Source organism: Saccoglossus kowalevskii, chromosome 1, assembly GCF_978046115.1.
Source record: "Saccoglossus kowalevskii chromosome 1, keSacKowa6.1, whole genome shotgun sequence".
NCBI lineage: Eukaryota > Metazoa > Hemichordata > Enteropneusta > Harrimaniidae > Saccoglossus > Saccoglossus kowalevskii.
Genome location: NC_140641.1, coordinates 27,562,309 through 27,571,668, shown reverse-complemented (window position 1 = coordinate 27,571,668; position 9,360 = coordinate 27,562,309). Strand labels below are relative to the sequence as shown.

Below are 9,360 nucleotides of genomic sequence, written 5' to 3'. Positions count from 1 at the left end.
TTTATTTATCATTAAGTAGGGTGACGTATTTAGGTTCTAGTTTCACGGGTTGTTTCCGGTTAAATTGTGGCTGCGACGTTTCAATTTAAATATTCATTAATTAACCGTATTTTAATATATTTTTGGAATTAAATCTATTAGTTCAGTAGCTTACAGATGCTTTTTGAATCTATCATGGGTTTCATTTGAAATGCAAAAAGAGTTTGTTTTCTTTTGTAAGTATTTTATTCACTATTTTATTCTACCGTGACTATTTTACATTGTCTTCATATGATAAGTCGGTGGAATTGATGATAACGTTGGTCAGTAACATACATCCATGGCAGATTTGTTTATAGTATGAAATTGTATTTTTGGGTCACATGCCTTGAACTACAATAATGATCATTAAAAAATATTGTATTCACATAAGACAGGATACATTTATGTTTTTTACATTATAGGCCCGTCGTTAGTTATTCATATTTAGTTCCCCTAAACTCCAGTCCCCTCCCCCTAGTTTTTAAATGGCTAACCCCTTATACACCCGGCTGTTTCGACATGCCAAAGCTGTCATCCAGAGTACGAGTAGGGCGCCACTGAAATTATTGCCATTACGTTACTGGGGTCGCACTGAATACCTTGCTTGTCCACACCGAGCTGTTAACAGTTACTGATTGTCCGTGTTAATTACAGCGTAGCAAGAAAGTGTAGGTTAGTATAGTTGCACGATAACATCCACATTGTCATTATTGTCTTGTATTTCAAGATTGTATAGTCATCTTTTAACGCACTTTTCCTCTATATTCACTACATTAGGTCGCGCTGTTTAAATCATTAAGCTGTTCTGCCATGGAGTTTATCGACCCCCATTTCCACGTATGGGATACACTCGAAATCGCGAAAACCGGCCACTCAGCAAAATTACTCGGCGGCCCGGGTAAAGAGTTCCCGATATACTGTACGGAAGACTATAGAGTAGACTTCGAAAGTGTAGATGGTATGGTATGTAAGGGATGTGTGTACATCGAAGGGATTTCCAGCGTGCCTCTAGCTGAAGCTATGTGGGCCTCGGGGGAGTGTCTCAATCTGGTCGGTGAGACGTCCGTGTGCGATTTCCGAGTAGTGGCTCGGTGTGATCTCTCAGATCCTGATGCCAAGAAGCGTTTGAGGCGGCTTAAGTCTATATCGGGTGTAGTCGGAGTACGACAGATAATGAGCCATCACCCGTCGAATCCCACGCTTACCTGGCCACTGGTTGAACGAGCCGATTACATGCAAGATAAGGACTGGTTAATTGGCTACGCAGCGCTCGGAAAACTTGATTTGAGCTTTGAGTTGCAGGTAAATCAGCACCAGTTGGCCGATTTCGTCCAAGTTGCACAAAGATATCCTAACACGAATGTCGTTATTAATCACATGGGAATGTTGAACATGAACGAGTCAGATGCTTTGGATATTTGGAGAAAAGGTATGGCGGCCCTAGCCGAGTGTAAAAACGTCTCCGTAAAGATATCTTTTATAGATTTTGCCGTACCTCAGTGGTATAAAGATGAAAAGGCGAACGAAGAAGTACGTGGCTATATTAGAGAAGTGATAGTTATGTTTGGCAGTGACCGTTGTATGTTTGCGTCTAACTTCCCCGTGGACAAATACGGGGGTGTCACTATGGATCAACTCTACTCAAATTATCGAAAGTTCGTGGCCGACTTAGATGAAAAAAGCCAGTATGATCTCTTCTACGGAACAGCCGCCCGTTTTTATAAATTCGATACCGAATAATCAGATGTGCATAGCTGAAACCGGATCCATTGAACCAGACTAGATAAATGTATTGTTACATTGTTAGATATTTCTTATCACAATCACGGAGGCATGTGGTGTTTACAGTCTTCGATTGCTGGTCGATTTGAATCACCGTGGACCTTAGAAGGTCACTCTAAACTATGTTTGATTCTGGATATTAGATGCTTTGTTTTATTGCTCTAATTACCTGAACTAATTATGTACTTGTTGCTTAAACGATTACATATAAGAAAATTAATATTCTATGCGGGACGGTAAATGGTGATTACAATTTGGTAAGAAACTTCGCTTAGCAAAATTGCAAGTCAGCAAAATGTTTTGCTCTCTCATAGTAAACAGTGAGTACGCGTTCTCATGAAACAGATTAAGGATTGGTCATTTGATCAATAAGGGGGGCAGTTATAACGCACACATGTGTCCAGAATATTATAGCTGTTCGCGCTTTTTCTATTTCAATATAATCTATTTTATAGAACACGTATATATCAGACATTGATTATTAATTTAAATCTTAAATATTTAAATAGCGGATAATTCTTCTACCCACCCCTCCATTTCAATGTATGTGCCCTTATCTGTTTCACAGGGGGACACTGTGCACATTTTTAACGAAGACAGGACATTCTTATCTGAAATAATGAGCACAATTTTGCTCATAAACGTCATATGAAGCCAACTTTTCATATGAACTCGTCACTCATGTCCCAGGTTTATGATCACCTATAATTTATCTGAAATGTTACATTGAGTTCGCCACCCAAGTCGCATTACACTATTTATTGTTACATTTCCTATAGCATGCGTAGCGTCGTTATATCGCTTGTCTGTCAGGCTTCAAAAGTGTGGTCAATCACGTGATACTAGTGTAACTTATACTGATCCACCGATATTTAATGCATCTGGACTTAATGAAGATAAATTCTCAGACAAGACGAGATCGCTGTCTACATTATAGCACGTCCGCATTATAAAATATAAGCAGTTGGTCTGAAAACTGTGCTATGCAAGCAGTAAAAAAAACATATGGACGTGTTTGGTTCTCTTGGCATGATTTTGTTATCGTTGGCCTATCAGAGTATTCCATCACGGATGAACTCGAGGGGTTAAAGTTACATATTAACCCAGTGATCCGATGTTTGTGGTAGTATATAATCACCATACAAGGGCAAAGCTTGTAGTACTTTGCCCTATTTGGGGTATGTCAACTCGTTCCCTGATCCGTACAGTCGTCTCGGCGTGTATATAAGTATAACACCCCCAAGCATACGAGTGAGTGTATACACGGGCGGTGGAGGGTATACTACATCGATAAATAAAATAAAAAAGGCTGAGCTAGATAATTTTCTTGCGTTATCTGTTATCAATTCTGTTTTTACCTGACATCAAATGACTGACATTCGAAACAAATCAGAATCATTGCGAATCCTTTTTTGCCCCGTAATCCTAGCAAATTCAGGCCATACAATATTCTACATAATAGTTCAAATACTCAAATAAAGCTGGAATATGCTATATGAAAAAGGTGCGGTAAATAACGGCCAAAAACCATAATCTTACAGAACAAGGCAAAAAAGGACTAACAAGAGTATGTTTATGGACAACGTGTGGGTCTATCTTCACTTATTTTGCCACTGTATAGCGCCCCTGTTGACGATTTGAAGAGATCTACAACACTGTACAACACAATATATGAAATATTGAATATTTAAGCCAAAAAAAAGAGTTCATTTTAAACATTATTCGTCCAACTTAATAACCTCAATGTTAGGGACTGGTCATTTTCTCCGGCAGGGGGAAGCCGAAGAAAAACAGGGGGACCAAGCTATTTTAAAATTGGATAAAAGGGGGCATGCCTTTTCCGCATTCCCTGGGAGGGGGGCTATCAATTTTATACATAGTTCAAACAGACACAATATTTACAGATTATTTTAAATTCGTTATTGCACGGTCCAGTTATACTATACTATGAATATTTACTTTAGATGTATAATTTTTGATATGTGTTGGTTCTTGGATATTTCAGTTTCGTTGTCCTGTACTTCGTTTAGTAATTCGGACTTCCCAGATTGCGTAAAAACATATAGTTCGTGATTTTGACACAGACAATGCATGGGCTAAATCATTTGCTGAGGGATGGTCGCTTAGATATGTGCGCTCTAACTTGCAGTATGTAGACCTAAATGCACTGAGTAATCAAAATTTACTTAGTACAAGTTTGAGGTCTTTAATTTCTGATAACATAAACACGGTTTTCACTATTCGCTTATTATGACACCCTTAAAAAAGCGAGTGATTCTAGTTTCCCTCAAGGGTAAACAATGGTTAATTCGCTCTTGTACTATGATCTGAAACAATTTTGTGTGCTTCACGTGGTCATTTGCATTAAATAGCGTTTTGGAGTTCATCACTGCCGTCCCAGGAATATCAGTTCAGTCGCTTTTTTATTTATTTATTTTTTTTCACTTTTTTCTTCATTTTCAATTATCCTTGCTATTTTCAACACCAGAGGGAATAAAACTGGTCGCAAAATACGCCCATCGAGAAGTGTCTTTGATGGAATATTTTATATTGCAATTTCTTTAAATTTTATTTTGTGGTATGGTACATTAGTAATAACTATCCTTCTGGAACATCAATACTCACAGTATGCCATTAAAGCAGTATAACAAGAATGAACGATGCAAATCCCATTCTATAAATTGTTAAATGTTCCTTGGTCGAAGTAAGAAACTATATGATGGTAGGGATATGAGAGCATGGGTTTTATTTAGCTAGAACAACTGCACAAATCATAAGGACAAATTAACAGCTCCTAAGGATTGTATTTTCAGATTAACACCAGCTGTTAATGGCATTAATTCCCAACTCCGATGAAAGGACCAGTTACTGCGACAAAGCCCTACTCACTGCGAAAGTACTCACTTCGGAGCTACAAGTAATATAAATCAAAAGTTCTTGGGGGTTACTGTATTTTCAGATGATGTGAAGGAGGGACACCCTTTTTGTTTGAGGGGGGCAAAGTCTAATCATACTTTTGAGAAATCAGATTCCCCGGCACCCCCAGGCCAAAGAAAATGACCAGTCTATTAGCGTTTCGTTTATTTTTTTGGAATTATTAATAGAACAACAAACAAAAACATATTTTTGGTGTATATGGTATTCCACGATAGTAAATGACGGCAAAGCCTGTTCGGAACAGCGTATGCTATATTATTTGAGACTCAACAAGGCCGTTGGAACCGTACCGGCCATACCGGCTATGGCCGGACCACTTCTGCTCATCCCAATTTGTTTCCAACACTAGTTAGTATAGGCTTCATGCATTTACATAACGGAGAAATGGCTCAGAATGGAGTGTCTTATTATAGTAATAAAACACATGTTTAATTTAACTGGTTTAGGTCTGTGCGATCTGGTTAATCTCCTTATTTTTTTTTATCTAAATAACCCGTTATATCATATAAACATATTGCATCCTGTCCGCCCACAAATCGTGTTGCATGGAGGCGGCCCCTATAAGGTCTCATGCCACTAATCAACCAATGGCTGCTCGTAGCCATTTAAGGTAGAGATGCAGTTCATCTGACAGGTATTTTAATTAGTTAATTAGGAAATCAGCTGAGATAATTGCTAATTTGCATAACCATTCACTCAGTAAGAAGTTTGCTAATGCTCATAATTAAAATGGCTGTAACAGTTCCAAATTTAAATGTATTATCGTTTTGTAAAAAGTTAAATATAGTGCCTAATATGGAGATCCCGTCATTACTTTTTTTCACCATGTTAATTTTTTATTATTTATGTACAGCCTTGCTAAATCTTGCTAAGCATTCAAATAAGAGAATGTTTGAACTTGTTATCTGTATTTTAAAATCGTCTTTTGAGTATGTTCCACTATTCAAAATTCTACAAAATTTTAACAGTCTATAGACAAGACTGTTTGGATAAAAAAAAAATCAAAAAAAAAATTCACTCCCAAGTGCCCACGAACCCGCATCTCTACCTTAAATGTGCAAGAACCAATGCATTTTTTAAAATATTTGTTATCTCAGGTGCTCCCTGTTTGAGGGCGTGCTTACCTGTGTCAAAGGTGAGACCAACATGTGGTCTTTTGTTTACTACTTAGCGGCTGTGTGCCTGTGGGTTTATTCAGTGTGTATTTGGATGTTCTAATATTGGTGTTTTCCCAGTGATTTCTCTAGGTGCAATCCAAATACAGTAGGCGTGTCTTGTTTACCGAGATTTGTAAGAGTTTGAGCTGGCCAACATGTTAGTTTTTTCATGTGGTTGATTACTGACATGTTGATTTCGCATTTTTGAGCCATGCTTTCAACTTTGTTCATCATTTTAATATAGCAATCTCGTCACATGTTAACATTGTCGTCTATGGAGATTCAATTAGTGGTATGAACGCTGAAATCTAATCGTGATTTGGCCGCTGATGGTTACCAGTACTTGCAGCAGAGCTACAAACAAGTTTACTCAGACATAATCATGTTTTTCTTGTATGGATCTTATGCAAGTAGATCTAAAACTTTGGCTTATATTGAATATATCTGATTATGAATGTTTAAAGTGAAGCACCTACATCTTTGTGATCTTTGTAATTTGATCTACCAGTAGACCTGAAAAATGACTTTGCTAATAACAATAATTTTGTTTGTGTATTACTTTCATTGAAATTCTCCAACATGAGGTTATGTCAGCAGCTTCACCATTCTAATGTTAAAATTCCAAAATTTTCCGGGGCCATGCCCGGATCCCCTAGCATACGTAGTCCTTCGGTCCACGTCATCGTACGCCTACGGCCTTACTCAAAAAAGCGAGCTTTCACTGATTATGATCACCGATACGCTTAGTAAAGGGCGCCACCACGCGCTTGATGGGAGTCTTCTTGACAAACACGTTTGTCTCTACTATTTTTCCTGAGGGGTACTGTGGGCTATTTGTGCTGGCAGAGCCAAACATTTCTATTGAATGTCAGAATGATATTTGGGTATTAGTTCTGTAGTTTCGGTACTGTAACAAATGTGGCACGAGTATTTTCCGAGTTCAAAAGGGTGTTAACTGTCATCGCCCGCATGGTGGCGTTCTTAATAAACGACTTGAATATTCGCAATTTGAAAATTTAAAAATAAAATCCAAATATCATTACAATTACATATATCATATAACTATGCCTTAAATACACGATTGGTAGTCAATTGTAGCTCCATGCGCCTGCTCAAGTTGGCATACACAAATCAATGAGATGCCAGGGAATCAGGAATATAGTGTATTCAAAACTTAAAACTTCCACGGCTTGTGAAAAACGGAGAGTAAAATGAATGGTCGAAACTACGAAAACGTAATATAGGTAAATTACAACTGATTCACTCCATCTAGAATACAATTGACCTTCCTTTATCGCGATGAAATAGCAAAATGTATACGATATTCTCAAATGAACCAATTAATTTGCCATTGATTATTCGAAAATAAACCGAAATATCATATCGATTAAATCAAGTCATTTACCACAGATTGTTAGAACCTGCCCGTAGTCGGGATCCATGTACAAGTATATATCGACACAACATACTACTTCTTTTGATTCTATAAATATTTATACATTTCAATGACAGTGCAATCAAACTAGTCAGTCAACGAGCGCAATTACGTCATTTACAAATGTTCCAAATATATTTCATCGGCCAATATCGTGCAGTGACTTTGGTTCTGACTTACTAGTATGCCTCATTTGGTGCGCGAGCGCATCTCTGGATGACGTGATGCAACTGTCCAGCCAATCCAATCGCCTCGTTTGAATATGAATGAGACTAATTTTAAATAGAAAAAACGGGTTAATAAATATTTATTAATAAAAACATGGGTTTGCGTATTAATATTTACTTTTCAGATATCGCGACCACAAACCTTTTCTCTTGATTTTTTTAATAAATATTTATAAATTTAATTTTTCACACTGAACTGAGGGGTTTCTATTTGCCGGTGAAATTGCATTTGAACATTTTCAAATAACGTGTTGACGTCATTGTTCACTGCGCTCGTTTCTTAGGGGTTAAATATAACACGTTATGTATGTCACACACAATTATCAGGTACGGGGGTTTTCTTGATTTTTCTTAAAATTAATGAATTTCATAATATGAAAAATTGACTTGAAAAATTACCGGAAAAAATGTTGAGAATTGTGTACTGTGAAATATTGATTTGCGAATCGGGCAGCTTATCAACTTTATAACGAGTGAGGGAAATGCAAATTTAAGGGTGTTTTATTCAATACATGATTCAAATAAAACAGCGCCATCAACTAATTATAACGCCACCGGGGATAAAATACAATCTGGTTGTTTCCATGGATGTAAGGCTGATTCAGAACTAAATGACAAAGAATTAAGAGAAGTTATTTTCAAGAAAATTGTCATAATTTATGATTTTGTTGAAGTTAATAATGTGTTTTACCCAAATGCATAAACACTTCTAGTTTTTATTGCTTCTATGTTACTTTGTAATTTGTACGCAATTTTCAATTTTGATTCTTTAACTCGAATTATCAAAAATATTATAAAAATGTAAAATGTAATTAGGAATTTGCTGTAAAGTGTAAACAAAATTTTCTACTGTAAATAGAACTTTTATTTTCTTACCTGTAAAAACGTAAATTGCCGGCTTATTCTCTGTAACCTGTACCATCTATCCCCCGTGCCCCCTCTACTCAGAGCTTGCATAATAGTTTCATAAAGAATGATTGCGAACCAAAACCCAATCGTAGAAATGCAGGTGAATCCGATTGGAAAGAACCCACCCATAAAACAAATTTATAAGAAAGCCCCACCCTTATCACCATGTGTAGTACAGTATGTATGGAATCACACTGTGAATACATAAACTGTGGTCTACCAGGGGTGGATACAGATTTTTTTTTATGGGGGGGGGGTCCAAATTTTAAAATCGCCAGACTAAGTTAATGATTTTATCATATTATGCAAAAAACGAATTAAATAAATCTTTCAACGGACGGGGGTGGGGGTGGGTGTCCGGACCCCAAGAACCCTCTATATCCGCCACTGTCTACTGAACTTAACACAGGCATGTATACACTAGTACACCTACATATTATACATAATTTCAAGACAGCAAAAAACACGACTCTGTTAAACTGTACCGAACCGCAGAACAGGTATATGGCGACAGTTTTAAAATGAAAACATTTGCAGTGTATTACTTTGCATTCACTGTAACCATCATTGGTGACTACGTCGAGTAGTCGTTTCGCTCCGCTCAGGTGTTACCAGTAGTAATATCACCTGACCTGGTGCATATCATTCCAGTGGATCATGAATTTACCAGTGTATTGACATAAATAGATACACCCCTGATGTACTGTGAGTCCATGAAAGATGAGCAAATGATGGGACTGTTCCTTGACTGTAAAACCCCCAATTCAAGCCTCAATGAACAACACGAACAATTTGGAAATTTACAACAAATCTGCTATGTTGGATAAACGATGTGAAGGGCAATTGAAAGGACGCCATCATCGGTCAGCGAAGAAAACTGGGGTAACAACAA

At 37.2% G+C, this 9,360-nt stretch overlaps 1 protein-coding gene across 1 annotated transcript; it reads left to right on the top strand.

Annotated features, from left to right (window-relative positions):
- The first annotated feature begins 602 nt into the window (after positions 1–602).
- LOC100377047 (uncharacterized) lies at positions 603–1,968 on the top strand. The gene is made up of 2 exons (XM_006823358.3): positions 603–693; positions 799–1,968. The coding sequence occupies exon 2, from the start codon at positions 832–834 to the stop codon at positions 1,759–1,761; it is 930 nt and encodes a 309-aa protein (XP_006823421.1). The 5' UTR covers positions 603–693; positions 799–831; the 3' UTR covers positions 1,762–1,968.
- The last annotated feature ends 7,392 nt before the right edge of the window (positions 1,969–9,360 follow it).

What these genes read in the sequence shown, in the direction of transcription:
- LOC100377047 (XM_006823358.3), top strand. Translation starts at nt 832, where the DNA reads ATGGAGTTTATCGACCCCCATTTCCACGTATGGGATACACTCGAAATC.